This window comes from Salvelinus fontinalis, chromosome 2 (assembly GCF_029448725.1).
Source record: "Salvelinus fontinalis isolate EN_2023a chromosome 2, ASM2944872v1, whole genome shotgun sequence".
NCBI lineage: Eukaryota > Metazoa > Chordata > Actinopteri > Salmoniformes > Salmonidae > Salvelinus > Salvelinus fontinalis.
The window spans coordinates 88,337,858-88,362,731 of NC_074666.1; the positions used below are offsets into that span (position 1 = coordinate 88,337,858).

Consider the following 24,874-nt stretch of genomic DNA (forward strand, 5'->3'; position numbering starts at 1 on the left):
CCTACTCTTTAAGTTAGCCTGATGTTTTAGAAAGTAATAGAAACAATTTGAGAAAAAGATAACTAAAATAAATATTTTATTTGTTTCCCCTGTGTTGAATGTATAAGTTATATTTGCAAATAAATGCTCTTTGACAAGACCTTCAGTCAGTAAATCAGGTCGTCTCCATGGTAACCATAATTTTCCTTCCATACATGCCTTCAAACTACCGTAAAACCCCTTAAGTATGCCCTTACCTATGGGAAACGTTTGAGGGGCTCTGCAATGCCATTCAACAATTATCTTAGGTAAAGATTAACCTTAAGGAATAATGTTCCCTTAACAGAAACACTTAAGATGTGTTATGCAACTGGGCACTGTATTATTGGGCTGACCATCAGACCATGACAATATAATGTCATACTGCTCTGTGTTGTTTGAGTGTGTTCTTGATAAGTAAATTACATTTTGGATTGGAATATACTGGTATGCTCGGAAGTTCTTTCACATGTTTGACTTGGACAGGAGTTGAAGGTCACTCACACCCTGCTAGATCACACATGCTTCCTCGAAACACATGGTTTCTCTCTCCCAATCCTTCTCACTTTATAGGCCTATTTGTTAAGATTTATTTTTGATTTGTTATAAATCTGCGGCAATTACCTAATACTACCCTCCTAATTTAGGCTAGATATTCTGTTTTTGTTCCAGAAATGTGGTAAGTAGTCACAGCCAGATATAATTGATTTGACTATGCATGCTCCCTGTGGTGCGTGCGTTAGTTAGTAGGGAGGATATGTTGGCAGACAGCCGCAGCGTGTAGGTTAGCTGAGCTGAAACTAGAGTGTAATGACTCCTCTATGCCTTCCGGGTTGTATTATGGAATTCAAATTCACCATTTCTTTCTTGCCATTTCTTTCTTCTCCCTCATCTTGTCCTCCTCCTCTCCACTTCCAGGAACCTGCTGTATATCTACCCCCAGAGCCTGAACTTCAGCAGTCGGCAGGGCTCAGTCAGGAACATTGCTGTCAAGGTGCAGTTCATGGCAGGAGAGGATCCCAGTCTGGCCATGCCGGTGAGTCATTGGCCTGCTTCACCAGTCCATCAATCACAAAACAGGAAACCTCTACAGATTTGTAACACAGTGCTCTCAGGACAATGGCGTCCCCCTCACAAAGAAAAGCCTGATGCTGTGAAATATGATGTGCTCCACGAGTAGTTGACTCTACAAGAATGTCCAGTGTGTTTAACTGAGTTGGGGGTAGGTAACCCTAGTTACTGGTTTTTGGAAACAGACAAAAATGTTTGATGGTTAAAACAAACTGGAGGAGGGATTTTACTACATAATTAACTTCCTGTCTGAAAGCTGTGGTGTTGTTCAGTCTCAGTGCAGTGGATTCTTAATCCATTTGGAGCCTTTAGGACACACCCTAATCTAACCTGGGACCCTGGCAACAATGTCCTAATCCATTGAAGGAGCCCTGTGGAGACTTCTAAACAACTATTGGAAATATTCCCAGTCCATAAAATGTAAAAAACTGTCAAATTCAATTACTTAATGATGTTTAGAAACCAGCTAATTATAAATTACCTAATTTGTAAAACTTCCAACTGTAATGCTAAAGAACCGTAGGTTACATTTAGTATGACATGTTATTTACATAGCAGTTCTGAGAAGGATTCTGGTAAATTCCTTTATGGACATACAGAGTTACAAAACATTAGGCCATGACAGACTGACCAGGTGAAATCTTTGATCCCTTATTGATGTCAATTGTGAAATCCACAGTGTAGAATGAAGGGCAGGATACAGGTTAAAGAATGATTTTTAGGCCTTGAGACAATTGAGACATGGATTGTGTATGTGTGACATTCAGAGGGTGAATTGGGCAAGACAAAAGATTTAAGCGCCTTTGAACGGAGTTTAGTAGTAGGTGCTAGGCACCGGTTTGAGTGTGTTAAGAACTGCAACGCTGCTGGGTTTTTCACACTCAACAGTTTCCCTTGTGTATCAAGAATGCTCTCAGGGCAAAAGGTGGTGTGGTGTTTTGTACAAGGGCATAGATCCAATAAAAACGGTCTCTCATCATAATAGGTGATCTTTGGGAAATCCAGCTGTGCTGAGTTCTTTACAGAGGCTTATTCACCCGTCATCTACCATGACAAGTAAGAGCCCGTTCCCCTCCACACCTTTCCTGTTACACTTCTCTCATTCTATTTCCTCCTCCCCTTCCCTCTCTCACCTATCTCGCTCTCTCTCCCCTCAGGTCTCCAGAGTTCTATGAGGAGGTGAAGATGAAGATTCCAGCCAACCTGACAGACAACCACCACCTCCTGTTCACCTTCTACCACATCAGCTGTCAGCCCAAACAGAACACGCCCCTGGAGACCCCCGTGGGATACACCGTGAGTACGCTTCACTAGGACCCGGAGGTTTTTTCCACTTACCTGACCAGGGGAAACTATGGACCCAAGTTAGGGTGCTTCCCTACCCATTACATACCTCAGTTACAAGCTACTAATATTTAGGCCTTTGAAACACTAGACGTGTCATCAGTGATTAGCTGTGCTGTGTCTTTTATTTATGTGTGATGTAATAATGTGCATTACATTTTCTGTGTCCACAGTGGATTCCTCTGATGCAACATGGCCGCCTACGGACCGGTTCCTTCAGTCTGCCGGTCTCTGTGGAGAAACCACCACCCAGCTACTCTGTCCTCACCCCTGACGTAAGTTTGTGAGCACATGCATGCTTAGTTCTCATGAACTCACGAGTTTGTATGCTTAGTCTGTGTGTGGCTGAGTTTTGATGTAGGTAATGTGTGTGTGTATTGCAGGTGCAGCTTCCAGGCATGAAGTGGGTGGATAATCACAAGCAGGTGTTCAATGTGGAGGTGACAGCTGCCTCCTCAGTTCACACTCAGGTAACTGTCTTTCGCTCGCTCGCTCTCTTTCTCTCTCTCTTTCTCTCTCTCACTTCTCTCTTTACCTCACTTTCTCTAATACTCTAGTCAATGGGATTGTAAATTAAAAGAATACCCCCCCATCCCCCCAATGTGACTTTGTCTCTTAGGACCCCCACCTGGATAAGTTCTTCACCCTGTGTTACGTCCTGGAGGAGTACTCGTTCCCGTTCCGTCTGAAGGACTGTATCATCAGTGAGGCCAACGTGGAGGGTGAGCTGAAGGCCAGCATGACCGGCCTGCGGGGGGCGCTACTCGACACCTGCGTCCGCTTCCTCCACCAGCTGCTCTCCAAACTCATCCTGCTCATCGTCCACCCGCCCGTCATCGCAGGACAGATCGGTGAGTGGCTTGGCGACTTTACAGAGGGCGGCCATCTTAGATTGACTCATCCCTCATGGCCCTTTCAAGATCCTCATCTCTCCCGCAGAAACACTCCTGGTCAAATATTTCTCCCAGATCTAGGATACATTTTTCAAATAATTTACGTCTACGCTCGATTGAGCTTGCCTTGTACAATGGAATAAAAGGAACACTCCCAAAAGTGCAAACCCAGGTGTGATCTCTGACTCTTTTTCTCCATTCCCATCTCTCAGTGAACCTGGGCCGTGCAGCGTTCGAGGCCATGTCCCTGCTGGTCAACCAGATCCATAAGAACCTGGAGGGGAACCAGGACCAGCATGGCAGGAACAACCTGCTGGCCTCCTACATCCACTACTGCTTCCACCTGCCCACTGCTGAGCCTGCCATGCCTCCTACTGGTGAGGAATGGAACAGCAGGCACTGAAGATTCACTATATCTCCACACCAGCTGTAAAGATGTAGTCCCAATGCTTTCAAGGAAGAGTATTTTAATCTATCCATGTCTCTGATGTGCTTGGGTGTGATTCATTTAACCTTGTGGTTGGAGAATTCTCACTCAACTACTAAAATGAGCATAAGTGTGTCTTGGTATCAGTGCCCTCCTCTTCTCCCTGACCCAGGGGGTGCCACCCCGGCCTACGAGCTGCCCATCCAGTACGCCACGTTGTCCAGGGCAACGGCCCGCCCCAGCACCCTGCACCTGGCCCGCTCCAAGAGCATCAGTAACTCCAACCCTGACCTGGCCAGCACCCCCACTTCACCTGACGAGGAGGTGCAGAGAATCATCGCCAGCAAGGTCAGTTCTACCTCCAATACAAATCAAATGGTATTGAATTGAGTTCTCTCATTGGCTCCTCTCCGGTAATACAGCTACAGTATATCACAAAAGTGAGTACACCCCTCACATTTTTGTAAATATTTGGGTATATCTTTTCATGTGACAACACTGAAGAAATGACACTTTGCTACAATGTAAAGTAGTGAGTGTACAGCTTGTATAACAGTGTACATTTGCTGTCCCCTCAAAATAACTCAACACACAGCCATTAATGTCTAAACCGCTGGCAACAAAAGTGAGTACACCCCTAAGTGAAAATGTCCAAATTGGTCCCAAAGTGTCAATATTTTGTGTGGCCACCATCATTTTCCAGCACTGCCTTAACCTTCTTGGGCATGGAGTTCACCAGAGCTTCACAGGTTGATACTTGAGTCCTCTTCCACTCCTCCATGACGACATCACGGAGCTGGTGGATGTTAGAGAGCTTGCACTCCTCCACCTTCCGTTTGAGGATGCCCCACAGATGCTCAATAGGGTTTAGGTCTGGAGACATGCTTGGCCAGTCCATCACCTTTACCCTCAGCTTCTTTAGCAAGGCAGTGGTCGTCTTGGAGGTGTGTTTGGGGTCGTTATCATGTTGGAATACTGCCCTGCGGCCCAGTCTCCGAAGGGAGGGGATCATGATCTGCTTCAGTATGTCACAGTACATGTTGGTATTCACAGTTCCCTCAATGAACTGTAGCTCCCCAGTGCCGGCAGCACTCATGCAGCCCCAGACCATGACATTCCCACCACCATGCTTGACTGTAGGCAAGACACACTTGTCTTTGTACTCCTCACCTGGTTGCCGCCAGACACGCTTGACACCATCTGAACCAAATACGTTTATCTTGGTCTCATCAGACCACAGGACATGGTTCCAGTAATCCATGTCCTTAGTCTGCTTGTCTTCAGCAAACTGTTTGCGGGCTTTCTTGTGCATCATCTTTAGAAGAGGCTTCCACCTGGGACGACAGCCATGCAGACCAATTTGATGCAGTGTACGGCGTATGGTCTGAGCACTGACAGGCTGACCCCCCACCCCTTCAACCTCTGCAGCAATGCTGGCAGCACTCATACGTCTATTTCCCAAAGACAACCTCTGGATATGACGCCAAGCACGTGCACTCAACTTCTTTGGTCGACCATGGCGAGGCCTGTTCTGAGTGGAACCTGTCCAGTTAAACCTCTGTATGGTCTTGGCCACCGTGCTGCAGCTCAGTGTCAGGGTCTTGGCAATCTTCTTATAGCCCAGGCCATCTTTATGTAGATCAACAAATATTTTTTTCAGATCCTCAGAGAGTTCTTTGCCATGAGGTGCCATGTTGAACTTCCAGTGACCAGTCAGTATGAGGGAGTGTGAGAGCGATGACACCAAATTTAACACACCTGCTCCCCATTCACACCTGAGACCTTGTAACACTAAAGAGTCACATGACACCGGGGAGGGAAAATGGCTAATTGGGCCCAATTTGGACATTTTCACTTAGGGGTGTACTCACTTTTGTTGCCAGCGGTTTAGACATTAATGGCTGTGTGTTGAGTTATTTTGAGGGGACAGCAAATGTACACTGCTATACAAGCTGTACACTCACTACTTTACAATGTAGCAAAGTGTCATTTCTTCAGTGTTGTCACATGAAAAGATATACTCAAATATTTACAAAAATGTGAGGGGCGTACTCACTTTTGTGATATACTGTATATTAGACATTGCCTCTTTCCTGTCGAGGCACTGTAAATACAGCCTGTCCTGTCTAGGCACTGTAAATACAACCTGTTCCGTTTCTCCACTAGTTGGGGAAGTAAAGGCACTATGTGACGAACTCCTGAATATGTTATGTGTGGGCTTATGATAGCGCTGCTGCCTCTTCCAGTCTAAACATAGACACTTTCTCAAATTGGGGTTAAATGGCATTCTGGCTGTTTAAATGTACGCTGAATGTCTGTCCGACGTGTTTCCTGTGAATAAACATACAATCAGACTCCCCTCGTCCTCCTGTAGTGACGCTCCAGTGTTGTATATTGATGTGCATGTCTGTGATTCCTGTCTGTTTGTGCCAATGGCTGGTTGATTCCACTGCTGTTGTCAATTATGCAATCTTGTGGTGTGCCTATGTCTGTCCCTCTGTGTTCTATCCCTCGCTATTCCCCTCCCCCCTCCTCTCTGTCTCCCTCTCTTGCTTCCTTCTCCTCCCTCTAATTTGACACTTGTCTCCACCCCTCCCTGATCCTCCCACCCTCCCTAACCTTCCTTCGCTCCCTCTCTCCCCCCATGGCCCGTGGCTGCCTGTGTGTCGGTGTGGTGGCTGATGTGATATGATGTTCAGGGGATAGACCGCTCCCACTCCTGGGTAAACTCTGCTTATGCCCCCGGGGGCTCCAGAGCTGTGCTACGCCGGAACCCCAACTTCACCTGTGAGCTCAAGCAGGTGCCAACAACCCTCCTTCCCTACCTTCAACTACCTACCTACCCCTCCACCATGGGTGCCGGTTCATTCAGTAACCAGAATTGTTCAGAACGTTGCAGAGAGAAATATAATGACTAGAGCGGACGTGATTCCCTATTCTACACGAGCCAATGGCGTCTGTTCTACCCGATACATTTCTATCTGAACATTCTGTAACGTTTTGGCCTCCAGAACAAACCCCATGTTCACCCCGTACCCAACAACACCCTCCTCGCTGCCCTTCCCTCCTCCACTCATATGTGGCTGCTGCGCTGTGTGTTTGTCTACGGTCCGTTTTGTCAGCTGTCTGTCTGTCATTGGTCTGTTCCTTTTCGCCCTCCTTGGCTTAGCTGGACTCGTTATTCACAATTATGCTTTTCACTAGGATCACATTTCATCCTATCAACCGCACGGAACATCTGAACGTCACTGGCACTAACGTCAGTTCTATCCAAGCTAGTCAATTGAGTCCAGGAAGTCCTCTAGCCATCCATCACATTTCTTGTATTTTTCATTTGTCTTTTTCCACCTTGCTCACTCCTGCTCGTTGTCTTCATCACTGTTTCCATCGCTCCACTACTCTGTCAGGCAAGTGATCGTGGCTGCAATCGCATGTCTGCCTTTGTGGACAGCGCCACCTTCTGTTCAGCTCCAACAAGACAGATTGCCAAGAAGGTACCGTTGTCATACACTGTCTAAAACACTGTATTAACACCCTTGTCCATCCTCATCCATTCTGTGTTTGTCAGTATGTGTAACACACACACAGGTGCTTATCAGTTCATACTGTAAATGTCTGTGTGTCTGTGTGTGTGTGTGTGAGAGAGATAAGTAATTGTTTAATGCATTAGCTTTCGAATCTTGACACAGTCATCAAAGCCATGTATGAGTGAAGTTTGTTATCTGGGATCTCCCAGAATAAGCCTACATTATAAGACCTGTCTAGAGTCTCATGTTCCTCTAAAGCTACCGACAGGATTTATCACGTTAGTGTTCTACAATAATCCTGTTTTTAGCGCAGTAGCAGCTTTTTTCACTGTGTATTTGTTAGCAGACAGACAGCCCTACCTTTTTATGAGAGCTTGTATGGTACTAGTGTTAGCTCAGTAGTTTCACATATTTACCTGGGTATTTTAGCTAGCTTTTCCTGCGTTAGCCTCTGTGTTGCTAACCGCGGTGTACTGCACTCTGCCTGGGTGTTTCTCTCTGACCCTGTTTACTTCCTGGTGTAGCTGCTCCATGAGGAGCTGGCACTACAGTGGGTGGTGAGCACCAGCACAGTGAGGGAGGCAGCACTGCAACAGGCCTGGTTCTTCTTCCAACTCATGGTACGCATCTGAATGAGGAGGATAATGACGGTTGCGTCTGTATGGCATCTTTCATGAGATCTTGATCTTACTCACTCGTCCTCATCACACAGGCCGTTTATGGATTTCAGTAAATCAAGAAACAGTTGGTCAAATTTCTCATTCACAGAAAAGCGTGAAGGAAAATGATGTTTTACATAGCCAGTGTTCATTTGAAGAATGAGATACAATCCGTGATCCCTCCTTTTCTCCCTCCCTCTCCTCCTCTCCCAGACGAAGAGTATGTCCCACCACCTGTTCCTGTCCGCCCGGATAGACCTTCCCAGACGCCAGCGCTTCCCAGACCGCTTTGTGGATGACATCGCTGCTCTAGTGGGGGCCATCAGTGCTGATGTAGCAGGGCGATACCACAAGGTACAGTGGTCACAACCCAAGGGCCATTAGAACGGAATTGCAGAACATAGGAGTCACATTTCCCTTTTTTAGGGAATACATAGTATACCTTCTATGTCCTCTTAACCCTTCCCATATTCTCTAATCACTGACTTTCTCTCCCTCCTCTCTCACTCGCTCCCTCTTGTTCTCGCTCCCTCCCTTTCTCTCCCTCCCTTCCTGTCTCTCTCTCAGGATGTGGAGCTTGTGGAGAGGTTGAACAGCAGTCTGGCCTTCTTCCTGAATGACCTGCTGTCTCTCATGGACCGTGGCTTTGTCTTCAACCTCATCCGCTCCTACTATAAACAGGTACACACACATACACACAAACACACACAGGTCCTGTCATCTGCTCCAACGATAAACACAGACACCCACTCACCCACTCTCAGACACTGAGTGTCTGGTTCTACTACAAACAGGCACGTACGAACGTGCATACAGACAGTGTCACTATTCTCCCACTAAAGCCAGTATTTACACCCACTGTCAGTCATCAACGGAGTCATCACAAATGACAAACACACATGACATCATTTGCTTTTACTGCAACCAGTCCCTGAATACATTGTCTTACACATTTCTGAACCATATGTCTCTCTCTCTGTCTCTCTCTCTCTCTCTCTCTGTCTCTCTCTCTCTCTCTCTCTCTCTCTCTGTCTCTCTCTCTGTGTCTCTCTCTTTCTCTGTGTGTCTCTCTCTCTCTGTATGTGTGTGTCAGATTGCCAACAAGTTCCACACAGCCCAGAACCCCAGCTCTCTGACTGCTCTGAGAATGGACTTCACCCGCATCGTGTGCAGCCATGAACACTATGTCACCCTCAACCTACCCTGCTCCACCCTCAGCCCCCCCGCCTCGCCCTCCCCCTCCACCTCCTCCACCACCTCCCAGGTAACTACACTGGACTGGAGGCTCCATTCATTACTAGGCAACACAGTGATCTTGACCAAGGGCCAACTTTGTCATCTGCTGACATCTGTAGTAATACTCTTGCTAGAAAGTCCTTCCTCTCCCTCCTCCTACCATCCATCCATCTCCCTCCCTCTCTCAGGGTTCAGCGTTCTCCAGTATGCACCAGGACCAGGGTGTGGCCAGTATGTTTGAGCTCTCCGTCCCCTTCAGACAGCAACACTTCCTGTCTGGCCTACTGCTGACTGAACTATCCCTCATCCTGGAGCCTGATGCGGAGGGGTGAGGAGGCTTCACACACACAAGCTCACACACACACACAACTAGACACACATGGCACATACTGACTCATTCAGTCTCCCCCAGGGTGTTTTTCCTGCATAAGAAGGCCATCAGTGCAGTCCACTCTCTGATGTGCAGTCATGATGCGGACCCTCGCTACACGGACCCCCAGGTGCGAACCCACATCGCCCAGCTCTACCTGCCCCTCATCCCCATCGTCATGGACACCCTGCCCCAGCTCCATGACTTCACAGGTGAGAAGGACACACTAGGTCAGGGGTCGGCAACAGGCTGACCGCGTTCCAAAAACGTCCAGCAGCAGGTTTTTGGAGGGTTGTAAAAAAAAAATTTTTAAACACTCAAATCACCAGGAATTCGTTTAGGAAGTCTGTTCCCAAGTTTTCCCACAAATAAAAAGAGATATGTCTCAATGTAATCAAGGTATGAAATTATTGTTATTCTCAAATACAATCTGTTTTGGGGCTTAGTTGTGGTCAATTTTCAGTGTACAAATTATTCTAATTATGTTCCGGTCCCCCAACCATCCGCTCCGACAAAAATCGTCCCACGGCCTAATCTAGTTGCCTACCCCTGCTGTAGGTTAACCAGTATCATCTTCCTCTTCTCTGACCATGTGGCATTGTGTTTAAACCCTGATTGGAGGTGGGAGATTTCATGCTAGCTAGTTATTCCGGCTTAGGTTGATAGAATCAGCAGTATGTTTTGTTCCTATGCTTGTCAGACACTTCTCAAGCCCGGGGCCGCCACGCCCCCGCTATGCAAGACGAGGGGGACCCAGACAACGGAACCATCAGTCAGTCTGTCGCCATGGCGATCGCTGGCTCCCCGCTGCCGCATGCCAAAGCTCCCAACTTCACCATGCCCACGGTGGTGAGTAGTGAGACACCATCAGCCCCCCTCTGCTGTGTGGAGCTTAATGCCTCAGGCTTTCATATCTCAGGCATTTTTAGTAACCCTGGTAACGATTGAACTTATTATCCCCCTCCCTCTGTTATTGAGATCCTTTGTAGTACACTTCCACACTAAGGTACAGTACCAGCATGGGGCAAATCCACAACACCAGAGGGGGTACAGCATGCCTTCTAATGACAGCCTCCATACTGAACTACCCCTCACTACCTGTAGATGGCTCACTGCTCATGAGCTCATCTGACACTCTTTCTCATCCACATAGTTTGGAACGTGACATAGTTTGGAACGTGACATCAGGACAAACTCCTATCCCTAATGTAGGCGTTCATCTCTCTCCCAGGCTGGTCGTCAGTGCAGCTCTCTGTCGGCAGAGTGCAGTAGGACTCTGCTGGTGTCTTTCCTGTGGGTTCTGAAGAACGCAGACGCTGCTCTGCTGGAGAGCTGGGTGTCAGACCTCTCTGTGCTGCAGATCAACAGGCTGCTAGACCTGCTGCACCTCTCGGTGTCCTGCTTCGAGTACAAGGTAGGCACCACTTCTGTCCCCCCTCACTGATCAGACCGCTGTACCTCTCGTCCTTCACGTGTTACCCCTGTTGGACTCTCAGATCTGAATACCTCCTATTATAGCTGTTCTGACTGTTCCATCTCTGATTGGTTGTCCCAGGGGAAGAAGGCTCTGGAGCGTATCAATAGCCTGACGTTTAAGAAGTCTCAGGACATGAAGGCTCGTCTAGAGGAGGCCATACTGGGAACCATCGGAGCCCGACAGGAGATGGTCCGTCGCTGCAGAGGTACCAGCACCGGATGGGCCATCGTAGTTTGAGATTTTCTACATGCAATGTTCCTTTGTGGTTGTTACAAGTGTCCGTATGTTTTGTTTTGGTTCAGAGCGGAGTCCATATGGCAATGAGAATGTCAGATGGAGGAAGAACGTCACTCACTGGAGACAGAACACAGACAGAGTCGACAAGTAGGTCCCCGCCATACGCACAGATTAATGCCGAGGTAGACCAATGACTTGATAGAACTTGTCATCAACGGTCTGTGTTCAGTATTTGTGTAGGCACGTTGTTTAGTGACGTTTGTACGGATTTGTGTGTATCTGAGGTATTGTAAACCCTGTTTCGTTGCAGAACCAAGGCGGAGACGGAGCAGGAGTCCGTGGTGGATGGAAACCTGGCCACTGAAGCCTCTCTGGTCGTCCTGGACACGCTGGAGATCATAGTGAAGACGGTGCTGGCGTCGGAGCTGAAGGAGAGTGTTTTGGGCGGAGTGTTGAGAGTCCTCCTCCACAGCATGGCAGGGAGTCAGAGTGCCCTCTTCCTGCAGCACTGCTTCACTACACAGAGGGGACTGGTCTTCAAGGTGTGTGTGTGTGTGTGTGTGTGTGTGTGTGTTTGCGCCCGTATGTTAGTTACATGTCTTCGTGTGTGTGTGGATTAAGTGTTGTGTGTCCTGTGTGTGTAGTTCCCAGAGATGCTGTTTGAGGAGGACACAGAGCTGTGTGCTGACCTGTGTCTGCGTCTGCTCCGCCACTGCAGCAGCAGTGTGGGCTCTGTCCGGAGTCAAGCCTCCGCCTCCCTCTACCTGCTGATGAGGCAGAACTTTGAGATCGGCAACGTGAGTCTCACTCATACAGAAGCTTGTCATAGCCTGGAAAGACAAACTGCATTCACACTCCGTTTACCTGTTTTGAAGTGAAACAATCGTGATATGAAGCGTGAATTCAGTTTGAATTTCCAGGCTAAGATCTTCCCGCAATAATACAAATCAAATCCAGTATTTTTGTCCTATGCACAGGATACAGGTGGTATATACGTTATAATGAAATGCTTACTTGCAGGTTCACCTGTCAACAATGCAACAACAATAAGAATAGAAGTAAAGATGGTTCCAGTTCAGTCTCAACACCATCAACTGACATGTTGTGGAATTCTGTATTGGTCACATCCCTTCTGTAGTCTTGAGTATTGACTCATCCTCCCTCTGGTGTAGAACTTTGCCCGGGTGAAGATGCAGGTCACCATGTCCCTGTCCTCCCTGGTGGGGACATCTCAGAACTTCAACGAGGAGCACCTCCGACGTTCCCTAAAAACCATCCTGACCTACGCAGAGGAGGACCTGGAGCTACGGGACTCCCCGTTCCCAGAACAGGTCCAGGATCTGGTCTTCAATCTGCACATGATTCTGACTGACACAGTCAAGATGAAGGAGCACCAGCAGGACCCTGAGATGCTCATTGATCTCATGTACAGGTATAACACACACAGCAGTTGTCTCATCGACACAACCACTTCCTCTCAAACACATTCACATCCACACACATTCACATCCACAAACTGAGTAAAGAGAAATCCATTGGGAAAGGGGGATACCAAGTCACTTTTACAACTGAATGCCTTCAACTGAAATGTGTCTTCCGCATTTAACCCAATCCCTCTGAAGCAGAGAGGTGCGGAGGGCTGCCTTAATCGACATCCATGTCTTCGGCGCCCGGGGGGCAGTGGGTTAACTGCCTTGCTCAGGGGCATAACGACAGATTTTTACCTTGTCAGCTCGGGGATTTGATTCAGCAACCTTTCGGGTTACTGGCCCAGCGCTCTAACCACTAGGCTACCTGCCGCCCCGGCTTGGATTGCATTAGCTATGTACCGCCTTAATTTTCTGTCTTTCTCCCTTCCCACCTCCTTTCTCCCCCCCTCAGGATTGCTAAGGGCTACCAGAACTCCCCTGACCTGCGTCTGACGTGGCTGCAGAACATGGCGGGGAAGCACTCGGAGAGAGGGAACCACGCGGAGGCAGCCCACTGCCTGGTGCACAGCGCCGCCCTGGTGGCAGAGTACCTGAACATGCTGGAGGACTGCCGCTACCTGCCCATTGGCTGTGTCACCTTCCAGGTCAGTAGTGTGTGTGTTTTCGTGTCCATTATAGTATACCTCAAAACCTTAGCTGAGTCTTTTCCTGACTGCTATGTCCCTTAACTGCTGTAGCACATCTCGTCTAATGTTCTGGAGGAGTCAGCGGTGTCTGATGACATCCTGTCCCCGGAGGAGGAGGGTATCTGTGCGGGGAAGTACTTCAGCGAGTTGGGGCTGGTGGGGCTGCTGGAGCAAGCTGCAACCTCCTTCCACATGGTATTACTCAGATCTTCTTTGCATTGAGATTTCCTTAAATATGTGATGAATAACTTTTGAATCTCTCTCTTTGAGTGGGCGCCCTACACAACATCAGATTGTCTTACCACCTAGTAAATAGTTAGAGCTGTATGTCACATAGAGAAAGCCAGGTTTTTGTCATGTATATATGAGTTGTAGTATGCTGTAGGCAGACTTCTCACTGTCCTCTCACTGTTTCATACTGTATCTCCCCTGCAGGCTTCCATGTATGAGGCCATCAACGAGGTGTATAAGATCCTACTCCCAGTCCACGAGGCCAACAGAGACTTCAAGAAGCTGGCTACTGTCCATGGAAAGTTGCAGGACACCTTTAACAAAATCTACAACCAGAGTTCTGGATGGGAGGTAAAGTAAATTTAAATATGATGTTTGTTTGTGTAACTTAACGGACATTGAGTTTATTTAATCAATAAGGCACGCGGGGGTGTGGTATATGACCGATATACAGTTGAAGTCGAAAGTTTACATACACCTTAGCCAAATACATTTAAACTCAGTTTTTCACAATTCCTGACATTTAATCCTAGTAAACATTCCCTGTTTTAAGTCAGTTAGGATCACCACTTTATTTTAAGAATGTGAAATGTCAGAAGTAGAGAGAGTGATTCATTTCAGCTTTTATTTATTTCATCACATTCTCAGTGGGTCAGAAGTTTACATGCATTCAATTAGTATTTGGTAGCTTTGCTTTTAAGTTGTTTAACTTGGGTCAAATGTTTTGGGTAGCCTTCCACAAGCTTCCCATAATAAGTTGGGTGAATTTTGTCCCATTCCTCCTGACAGAGCTGGTGAGTCAGGTTTGTAGGCCTCCTTGCTCACACACACTTCTTCAGTTCTTCCAACAAATGTTCTATGGGATTGAGGTCAGGGCTTTGTGATGGCCACTCCAATACCTTGACTTTGTTGTCCTTAAGCCATTTTGCCACAACGTTGAAAGTATGCTTGGGGTCATTGTCCATTTGGAAGACCCATTTGCGACCAAGCTTTAATAACTTCCTGACTGATGTCTTGAGATGTTGCTTCAATATATCCACATAATGTTCCTTCCTCATGATGCCTTCTATTTTGTGAAGTGCACCAGTCCCTCCTGCAGCAAAGCACCCCCACAACATGATGCTGCCACCCCCGTGCTTCACGGTTGGGATGGTGTTCTTCGGCTTGCAAGCGTCTCCCTTTTTCCTCCAAACATAACGATGGACATTATGGCCAAACAGTTCTATTTTTGTTCATCGGACCAGAGCACATTTCTCCAAAAAGTACGATCTTTGTCCCCATGTGCAGTTGCAAACCGTAGTCTGGCTTTTTTATGGCGGTTTTGGAGCAGTGGCTTCTTCCTTGCTGAGCGCCTTTCAGGTTATGTCGATATAGGACTCGTTTTACTGTGGATATAGATACCTTTTGTACCGGTTTCCTCCAGCATCTTCACAAGGTCCTTTGCTGTTGTTCTGGGATTGATTAGCACTTTTCGCACCAATGTACGTTCATCTCTAGGAGACAGAAAGCGTCTCCTTCCTGAGCGGTATGACGGCTGCGTGATCCGATGGTGTTTATACTTGCGTACTATTGTTTGTACAGATGAACGTGGTACCTTCAGGTGTTGGGAAATTGCTCCCAAGGATGACGTAAAAAAAAAATATCTGAGGTGTTGGCTGATTTCTTTTGATTTTCCCATGATATCAAGCAAAGAGGCACTGAGTTTGAAGGTAGGCCTTGAAATATATCCACAGGTACACCTCCAATTGACTCAAATGATGTAAATTAGCATATCAGAAGCTTCTTAAGCCATGACATAATTTTCTGGAATTTTCCATGCTGTTTAAAGGCACAGTCAACTTAGTGTACAGTCGTGGCCAAAAGTTTTGAGAATGACACAAATATTAATTTTCACAAAGTCTGCTGCCTCAGTTTGTATGATGGCAATTTGCATATACTCCAGAATGTTATGAAGAGTGATCAGATGAATTGCAATTAATTGCAAAGTCCCTCTTTACCATGCAAATGAACTGAATCCCCCCCCCCCCCCCCAAAAAAAAAAAATCCGCTGCTTTTCAAATAACAGACTGGAAGCTACAAAAAGAGGGAGGGTGGTGCTTGGAATCATTGTTCTTCCTCTGTCAACCATGGTTACCTGCAAGGAAACATGTGCCATCATCATTGCTTTGCACAAAAAGGGCTTCACGGGCAAGGCTATTGCTGCCAGCAAGATTGCACCTAAATTAACCATTTATCGCATCATCAAGAACTTCAAGGAGAGTGGTTCAATTGTTGTGAAGAAGGCTTCAGGGCGCCCAAGAAAGTCCAGCAAGTGCCAGGACCGTCTCCTAAAGTTGATTCAGCTGCGGGATCGGGGCACCACCAGTACACAGAGCTTTCTCAGGAATGGCAGCAGGCAGGTGTGAGTGCATCTGCACGCACAGTGAGGCGAAGACTTTTGGAGGATGGCCTGGTGTCAAGAAGGGCAGCAAAGAAGCCACTTCTCTCCAGGAAAAACATCAGGGACAGACTGATATTCTGCAAAAGGTACATGGATTGGACTGCTGAGGACTGGGGTAAAGTCATTTTCTCTGATGAATCCCCTTTCCGATTGTTTTGGGGCATCTGGAAAAAAGCTTGTCTGGAGAAGACAAGGTGAGCGCTACCATCAGTCCTGTGTCATGCCAACAGTAAAGCATCCTGAGACCGTTCATGTGTGGGGTTGCTTCTCAGCCAAGGGAGTGGGCTCACTCACAATTTTGCCTAAGAACACAGCCATGAATAAAGAATGGTACCAACACATCCTCCGAGAGCAACTTCTCCCAACCATCCAGGAACAGTTTGTTGACGAACAATGCCTTTTCCAGCATGATAGAGCACCTTGCCATAAGGCAAAAGTGATAACTAAGTGGCTCGGGGAACAAAACATTGATATTTTGGGTCCATGGCCAGGTAACTCCCCAGACCTTAATCCCATTGAGAACTTGTGGTCAATCCTCAAGAGGCGGGTGGACAAACAAAAACCCACAAATTCTGACAAACTTCAAGCATTGATTATGCAAGAATGGGCTGCCATCAGTTAGGATGTGGCCCAGAAGTTAATTGACAGCTTGCCAGGGCGAATTGCAGAGGTCTTGAAAAAGAAGGATCAACACTGCAAATATTGACTCTTTGCATCAACTTCATGTAATTGTCAATAAAAGCCTTTGACACTTATGAAATGCTTGTAATTATACGTCAGTATTCCATAGTAACATCTGACAAAAATCTAAAGACACTGAAGTAGCAAACTTTGTGGAAATAAATATTTGTGTCATTCTCAAAACTTTTGTCCACAACTGTATGTAGCCTTCTGACCCACTGGAATTGTGATACAGTGAAATAATCTGTTTGTAAACAATTGTTTGAAAAATTACTTGTTTCATGCACAAAGTAGATGTCCTAACTGACTTGCCAAAACTATAATTTGTTAACAATAAATTTGTGGAGAGGTTGAAAAACGAGTTTTCATGACTCCAACCTAAGTGTATGTAAACTTCCGACTTCAACTGTACCACAGCTAAGGGCTGTTCTTACGCGCGACGCACAGCAGAGTGCCTAGGTACAGCCCTTAGCCGTGGTATATTGGCCATATACCACTAACTCCGAGATGCCTTATTGCTATAATAATCTGGTTACCAATGTAATTAAAGCAGTAAAAATAAATGTTTTGTCATACCCATGCTTTACGGTCTGATATACCACGGCTATCAGCCAATCAGCATTCAGGGCTCAAACCACCCAGTTTATAAATGCATTTAAACAATAATATTTGATTTCTCTTTCCCGTGGTTTCCCTGCCTTTCCTGTCCTTTCTGGATGATGTTTCCTAACTGGTAAGTGAAATGTTATAAAACTCTCCTCAACACTTATTCAAACCACAGTATTGCATTCACACTTTCACACACTTAACCAATACATATTTGTGTAAAACAGTTGCACAAGATTGACTGGCTCCAACTCTCTGGGGTGTATTTACTGGTTGCTGTGGTAGCATATGGTTTCAATGTTTTAACTAGGGCTTTAAATTTAAAAATGTCATTGTTAGCACGGATGTTGCCAACTTAAAAAAATGTAGGAGCAGCAGAAAATATTTATTTAATTTTTTATTGAGATACAGACTATATGAATTCTATCTACTTCTGAAGCACATGTTGTGCCCTTGAAATTAATATGTAACCCTTTAAATATGTTTAGTATTATTATTATTTTTATTTCACACAAATACTTTTCATTGAATTTAAAAAGTCATTTGTGGTATTTTAGGTTTCTACATTGTGTAAAAGCACTTTTCCGATTGAGATGCATTGCATTGCAAATTGTACACCGTCTCTTTAAGTGTTAAGTTTGATGAGAACATGCAAGACATTTCGGTGATATGGGTTAGAAACAAGCAGTTGTTGGTGTATTACTGGTGCAAGTATGAGGCTAATGAATATGTGCTTGGGAACAATGCTACAGCAAAGCCTTATCATTACAAAAATGATTATTGAAAAAATGATCCGATTTAAAACAATATATATATATAATACAGTTCCTTCAGAAAGTATTCAGACCCCTTCACTTTTTCCACATTTTGTTAAGTTACAACCTTATTCTAAAATGGATTAAATAAATAAAAATCCTCATCAATCTACACACAATACCCCATAATGACAAAGCGAAAACTGTTTTTTTAGAAATGTTTGCTAATTTCTACAAAATAAAAACAGATGCGTTATTCACATAAGCATTCAAACCATTTGCTATGAGACTTGAAATTGAGCTCAGATGCATCCTGTGTCTATTGATCATCCTTGATGTTTCTACAACTTGATTGGAGTCCACCTGTGGTAAATTCAATTGATTGAACATGTTTTGGAAAGGCACACACCTGTCTATGTAAGGTCCCACAGTTGACAGTGCATGTCAGAGCAAAAACCAAGCCGGGAGGTCAAAGGAATTGTCTGTAGAGCTCCGAGACAGGATTGTGTCGAGGCACAGATCTGGGGAAGGGTACCAAAACAGTTCTGCAGCATTGAAGGTCCCCAAGAACACAGTGTCCTCCATCATTCTTAAATGGAAGAAGTTTGGAAACACCAAGACTCATCCTAGAGCTGGTCGCCCGGCCAAACTGAGCAATCGGGGTAGAAGGGCCTTGGTCAAGGAGGTGACCAAGAACCCGATGGTCACTCTCACAGATCTCCAGAGTTCCTCTGTGGAGATGGGAGAACCTTCCAGAAGGACACCCATCTCTGCAGCACGCCACTTTATTGTAGAGTGGCCAGATGGAAGCCACTCCTCAGTAAAAGCCACATGACAGCCCGCTTGGAGTTTGCGGAAAGGCACCTGAAGACTCTGACCATGAGAAACAAGATTCTCTGGTCTGATGAAACCAAGATTGAACTCTTTGGCACCATCCCTACGGTGAAGCATGGTGGTGGCAGCATCATGCCATGGGGATTTTTCATCTGCAGGGACTGGGGAGACTATGATCGAGAGAAAGATGAACAGAGCAAAGTACAGAGAGCTCCTTGATGAAAACCTGCTCCAGAGCGTTCAGGACCTTAGACTGGGGTGAAGGTTCACCTTCCAACAGGACGACGACCCTAAGCACACAGCTAAGACAACGCAGGAGTGGCTTCGGGACAAGTCTCAATGTCCTTGAGTGGCCCGGACTTGAACCTGATCTAACATTTCTGGAGAGACCTGAAAATAACTGTGCTGCGATGTTCCCCATCCAAACTGATAGAGCTTGACGGGATTTGCAGAGAAGAATGAGATCAACTCCCCTAATACAGCTGTGCCAAGCTTGTAGCGTCATACCCAAGAAGTCTCAAGGCTGTAATCGCTGCCAAAGATGCTTCAACAAAGTACCGAGTAAAGGGTCTGAATACTTATGTAAATGTCATATTTCCATATTTAAAAAAAATAATAATTTAGCAACAATTTCTAAAACCCTTTTTTTGCTTTGTCATTATGGGGTGTTGTATGTAGAGTTATGAGGGGGGGGGGGGGGGGGGGACAATTTCATACATTTTAGAATAAGGCTGTAATGTAATAAAATGGGGAAAAAGTCAAGGGGTCTGAATACTTTATTCAGACCCCACAGACCCCACAGCAAAATATGTTGTCGCGTATGGTGGCACTTTAGAGCCCTGGTTGTAACATGTCAATTTAGGACAACTTAGACCAAATTAACATGTCAATTTAGGACAACTTAGACCAAATTAACATGTCAATTTAGGACAACTTAGACCAATTTAACATGTCAATTTAGGACAACTTAGACCAATTTAACATGTCAATTTAGGACAACTTAGACTAAGTGACTCTGAAAGTAATCTCTGTATTCTGTTTTCCTATTCTCCCCCCTCTCGGTCTTCCATGCCCCTCTCTATAGTGTGTAGAGGATGTTTGGGACCTACTTCCGGGTGGGCTTCTACGGCTGTCGCTTTGGGGACCTGGATGAGCAGGAGTTTGTGTACAAGGAGCCCTCTATCACCAAGCTGGCTGAGATCTCCTACAGACTAGAGGTACGGTCTCAGGAGAATGACGAGGAGGATGTTAATAATCATTTATATAGCACCCAAAGACATCAGTGATCCTTTCTGTAACTCACTGGATCATTACAGAGTTGTGTGTTATAAGCTGATACCAGTCTTTTGAAAAATCTCTCTACATCTTGTTCAGGAGTTCTATGCTGAGCGGTTTGGAGATGATGTGGTGGAGATTATCAAGGACTCCAACCATGTGGACAAGAACAAGCTGGACCCCAATAAGGTAAAAGGCCCAAAGTCTCAGAAAGAGAAATGACTGAAGGTTTGTGTTGCAGTTTTTAAATAGGGATGTGAGGAATGACCCATAGTACTGATCTATGTGTTGTATATCTGTGCGGTTCTCAGGCCTACCTCCAGTGCTTTATATATGTGTTGTATATCTATGTCTGTCAGGCCTACCTCCAGATCACCTATGTGGAGCCCTTCTTCGACACGTACGAGCTGAAGGAGAGGATCACCTACTTCGACAAGAACTACAACCTGCGCACCTTCATGTACTGCACCCCCTTCACCCTGGATGGGCGCGCCCACGGGGACCTGCACGAGCAGTACAAACGCAAGTCCATCCTCACCACGTCCCACGCTTTCCCCTACATCAAGACACGCATCAACGTCATCCACAAAGAGGAGGTGGGTGTATACATGTATGACTGTAGTGTGAAACATGGTGAGCACTGTGAACAGTGAAATGATTTATATTTAGCAGTGTTTTTCCAGGTGCTCATAGAGCTTTACAGTACATAACACTAGCTTAATCCACTAGCAGAGAAGCAGTGCTCATGATCATGTCGCTTTCTCCTCTCCTCTCCAGATCGTCCTGGTGCCCATGGAGGTGGCTATAGAGGACATGCAGAAGAAGACCCAGGAGCTGGCCTTCGCTACCCACCAGGAGCCTGCCGACGCCAAGATGCTGCAGATGGTGCTGCAGGGCTCCGTGGGCACCACTGTCAACCAGGTACTGTGTGTTGTGTAATATCCCTTTGTGTGTTTGACATGCTGGAGCGTGTACGTAACTGTCTCTCTCGCTGTCGCGCTCGTTCTCGCGTGCAGGGCCCTCTGGAGGTGGCCCAGGTCTTTCTCTCTGACATTCCTGATGACCCCAAGCTGTACCGTCATCACAACAAACTACGCCTCTGCTTTAAAGACTTCAATAAGAGGTGTTGACACCTTACAAAGTCTGTACATGGACTATACAGTCTGACACGCATGCACACACACACACACACATTTCAATAACCCAGTGAACAGACTTTGACTGTGTGTGTGTTCATTCCTCTCCTGCAGGTGTGAGGATGCCCTGAGGAAGAACAAGACTCTGATTGGTCCAGACCAGAAAGAGTACCACAAGGAAATGGAGAGGAACTACAATAAGCTGAAAGAGTCTCTGGGACCGCTCATCACCCGCAAGATCCCTCAGCTCTACAGGACAGAACACCAGCTCTACAGGACACTGCCGGCTGCAGGGCTTCAGTCTGCTACACAAAGGTTACAAATCAAATCTTATTGGTCACGTGCACATATTTAGCAGATGCTATTGCGGGTGTATCGAAAGGCTTGTGTTTCTAGCTCCAACCGTGCAGTAGTATCTAACAATTCACAACGATACATACCAATCTAAAAGTAAAAGAATGGAATGAAGAAATATGTAAATATTAGGACGAGCAATGTCGGAGTGGCATTGACAAAAATACAGTAGAATAGAATACAGTATATACATATGAAATGAGTAAAGCAATATGTAAACATTATTAAAGTGACTAGTGTTCCATTATTAAAGTGAACAGTGATTCCATGTCTATGTACAAGAAACTGGATTCACACACTTATGAACATGCATGGACACACACACACACACAATATGAGCGCATCCAGCTCTACAGAGCACTGACATCTACAGCCTACACAATAGTAACTCGACACCGTCTTAACACACACACAGATGCAAACACACACGCTGTGAGCTAATCCATTTGAACACCCCACTGCCAGCCTCTGCTTTGAAAAACACCGTAGTAACTCGACACTTCACATACTCGTAGTCACACAAACATGCATCACGCCCCACTGAGTAGCGCTAGTAGGACCCCTTCATCCACACACAATGCTGCTGCTTCAATCATCTCAGCAGATCTGGTTTGGAAAGTGTCAGCACATTGTTGGTTGGTTTCTGACTGGGTGTTTTTGGAGCCAGCTGCGTGTCTTATGTGAGGGCTGGAGGATTTCTAATCCCAGCCAGATATAGCACAGCCACACCTGCCAGAACACAAAATGACATACACCTTACTTAAGAGGCTCCTTCATCCACACATTGCAAAACCCTCGTCCAGATAGCAACATTTTAATCTGTCTTTTGGTCTTTTTATGTCTTCACAGAAATTCCTTCAGTAGGTCCAGTCTCCGCCGGGGGGACTGTTGAAGCACAGCAGACCTCGTCAACAGAGAAGAAACATACTTTTGATTTCAACTGGTCTGTCTGTCTTCCCCCACCCCAACAGTCTATCCTCAACACTCACACCATCCTCCTCCATCTCCCTAACTTGTTATTCCAAACCCCCCCAATGTCAGGCCATACCACCTCTTTCCCGCCTCACTCATTTCTTGTCTTCCTCTCCTGCTCTGCTCCACCTCCCCCCCATTCTCTCTCTCTCTCTCTCTCTCTCTCTCTCTCTCTCTCTCTCTCTCTCTCTCTCTCTCTCTCACACTCCTATAGGAAAAGCTCCCTCTGTTTATACTGGAAGTTTATCTGCACTGTAAACAGTCATTTGGACCATCTCTCTCTTTCTCCTGGGCATTTACATAGACCAGCTTTCAGGAGGAGTCTCTCTGCATTGAGGAGGACCCAGAATGATGCTTCTCCCTCACTGTTCATCTCAGCTCTGTTTAATTGTAGCTTTTCCTGAACGGGAGAATCCAAAACAGCTCCTAGGCGCTTCCCTAATTGTGTGTTTGTTTTGGGCCGCGTTTGAATGTGTGCGCTTGGAGGTTTGTGTTTGAGTGTGTATCTTGCCCCGACTGCACAGGATATAGGCTTCTTTCCATTTGCTTGTGTATGTGTCATGTTTGCTGTGGAAGGGCCTGGGTGGTTACACTGTGTGGTTTAGCAGGCCTGTTCCTTGTGTTTCGTGGCCTTAGTGAATTTGTGTGTGATTATTTTGGTGGGGGACCAGTTGATGCCAGACGTAGTCATTAAATGTTCCCAGGGAGTCGTTCTGTAACCAACGATCCTCATACCAAATAACTGACATTCTTTCACTACTGACTTCTCCCTTTCATACACCCTGTATCAGGACAGGAATTCATTATGAAGAAGTATGACATTTTGATCATTAGAGGCCCATCTGCTCTAGATGAACATACAATGGACACATTGTAGGTTGGAGAGATGTGGCTTTGGGAAGAGAGGGAGCCGTACAAATGGTTTCTGACACTGTGAAATGTTATTTTTACTGCACTGACCAAAAACACTGTCGCATCACTGATGTTCACATGGTAAGCACTGTCAGACAGGCAGTGACATTCACTCTCTCTCCCTCACTCACTCTGTGCTGACAAACACTCCACATGTTCTGGAATGAATCTTCAACCCTGTGGTTGGTGGAAACATATAATGTAGGTCTTTTTATCTACTGTATTGGACTGTGTCTCCTTTATTGTATTGCACTATACTGTATTCACACTTCCGCACCTACGTACCAACGTCTGTAACCACTGTATTTCCTCTGTTTATTGTATTTTCACTAGGTTTGTCTAAAACTGCATTTTTACCGGGTCAGGAAAAAGGAAAACTTTTTTATTTATTCACTCTTTTTTTGTACTGCTCTGTATTAAAATGTTATTTCAATCTTAACAGTATGCTTTTATCAGTGCTGATTTAATATACAATGTTTTGGGAAAGTATTCAGCAGACCCCTTGACTTTTTCCACCTTTTGTTACATTACAGCCTTGTTCTAAAATAGATTACATTTTTCCCCTCATTAACCTACACACAATATCTCAAAATGACAAAGAAAAAAATTGTTTTCAGAAATTTGTTTTTCTGAAATATTACATTTACATACAGTGGGGCAAAAAAGTATTTAGTCAGCCACCAATTGTGAAAGTTCTCCCACTTAAAAAGATGAGAGAGGTCAGAAAACCAGAAAATCACATTGTAGGATTTTTAATGAATTTATTTGCAAATTATGGTGGAAAATAAGTATTTGGTCAGTAACAAAAGTTTCTCAATACTTTGTTATATACCCTTTGTTGGCAATGACAGAGGTCAAACGTTTTCTGTAAGTCTTCACAAGGTTTTCACACACTGTTGCTGGTATTTTGGCCCATTCCTCCATGCAGATCTCCTCTAGAGCAGTGATGTTTTGGGGCTGTTGCTGGGCAACACGGACTTTCAACTCCCTCCAAAGATTTTCTATGGGGTTGAGATCTGGAGACTGGCTAGGCCACTCCAGGACCTTGAAATGCTTCTTACGAAGCCACTCCTTTGTTGCCCGGGCGGTGTGTTTGGGATCATTGTCATGCTGAAAGACCCAGCCACGTTTCATCTTCAATGCCCTTGCTGATGGAAGGAGGTTTTCACTCAAAATCTCACGATACATGGCCCCATTCATTCTTTCCTTTACAAGGATCAGTCGTCCTGGTCCCTTTGCAGAAAAACAGCCCCAAAGCATGATGTTTCCACCCCCATGCTTCACAGTAGGTATGGTGTTCTTT

General features: G+C 45.7%; 1 protein-coding gene across 6 annotated transcripts in view; it reads left to right on the top strand.

Moving 5' to 3' along the window:
• The window catches only part of LOC129830937 (dedicator of cytokinesis protein 7-like), a 46,534-nt gene extending 22,524 nt beyond the window's left edge, over positions 1 to 24,010 (top strand). For 2 of the 6 annotated variants that reach the window (XM_055893795.1, XM_055893804.1), the window contains exons 14-46: positions 937 to 1,054; positions 2,075 to 2,145; positions 2,247 to 2,385; positions 2,607 to 2,708; positions 2,817 to 2,903; positions 3,053 to 3,284; positions 3,539 to 3,703; positions 3,926 to 4,101; positions 6,453 to 6,554; positions 7,161 to 7,247; positions 7,805 to 7,900; positions 8,153 to 8,293; positions 8,507 to 8,620; positions 9,033 to 9,203; positions 9,364 to 9,503; positions 9,588 to 9,757; positions 10,246 to 10,394; positions 10,777 to 10,959; positions 11,101 to 11,227; positions 11,325 to 11,406; positions 11,570 to 11,801; positions 11,904 to 12,056; positions 12,432 to 12,691; positions 13,141 to 13,333; positions 13,427 to 13,570; positions 13,811 to 13,957; positions 20,014 to 20,139; positions 20,297 to 20,386; positions 20,557 to 20,793; positions 20,975 to 21,118; positions 21,214 to 21,320; positions 21,448 to 21,648; positions 22,537 to 24,010. In XM_055893795.1, the coding sequence (XP_055749770.1) occupies positions 937 to 1,054; positions 2,075 to 2,145; positions 2,247 to 2,385; positions 2,607 to 2,708; positions 2,817 to 2,903; positions 3,053 to 3,284; positions 3,539 to 3,703; positions 3,926 to 4,101; positions 6,453 to 6,554; positions 7,161 to 7,247; positions 7,805 to 7,900; positions 8,153 to 8,293; positions 8,507 to 8,620; positions 9,033 to 9,203; positions 9,364 to 9,503; positions 9,588 to 9,757; positions 10,246 to 10,394; positions 10,777 to 10,959; positions 11,101 to 11,227; positions 11,325 to 11,406; positions 11,570 to 11,801; positions 11,904 to 12,056; positions 12,432 to 12,691; positions 13,141 to 13,333; positions 13,427 to 13,570; positions 13,811 to 13,957; positions 20,014 to 20,139; positions 20,297 to 20,386; positions 20,557 to 20,793; positions 20,975 to 21,118; positions 21,214 to 21,320; positions 21,448 to 21,648; positions 22,537 to 22,579 (4,729 nt within the window). In that variant the 3' untranslated portion in view covers positions 22,580 to 24,010. The remainder of the gene's footprint in view (positions 1 to 936; positions 1,055 to 2,074; positions 2,146 to 2,246; positions 2,386 to 2,606; positions 2,709 to 2,816; positions 2,904 to 3,052; positions 3,285 to 3,538; positions 3,704 to 3,925; positions 4,102 to 6,452; positions 6,555 to 7,160; positions 7,248 to 7,804; positions 7,901 to 8,152; positions 8,294 to 8,506; positions 8,621 to 9,032; positions 9,204 to 9,363; positions 9,504 to 9,587; positions 9,758 to 10,245; positions 10,395 to 10,776; positions 10,960 to 11,100; positions 11,228 to 11,324; positions 11,407 to 11,569; positions 11,802 to 11,903; positions 12,057 to 12,431; positions 12,692 to 13,140; positions 13,334 to 13,426; positions 13,571 to 13,810; positions 13,958 to 20,013; positions 20,140 to 20,296; positions 20,387 to 20,556; positions 20,794 to 20,974; positions 21,119 to 21,213; positions 21,321 to 21,447; positions 21,649 to 22,536) is intronic. The other 4 variants (XM_055893831.1, XM_055893839.1, XM_055893812.1 and 1 more) reach the window with 2 other exon arrangements.
• The last annotated feature ends 864 nt before the right edge of the window (positions 24,011 to 24,874 follow it).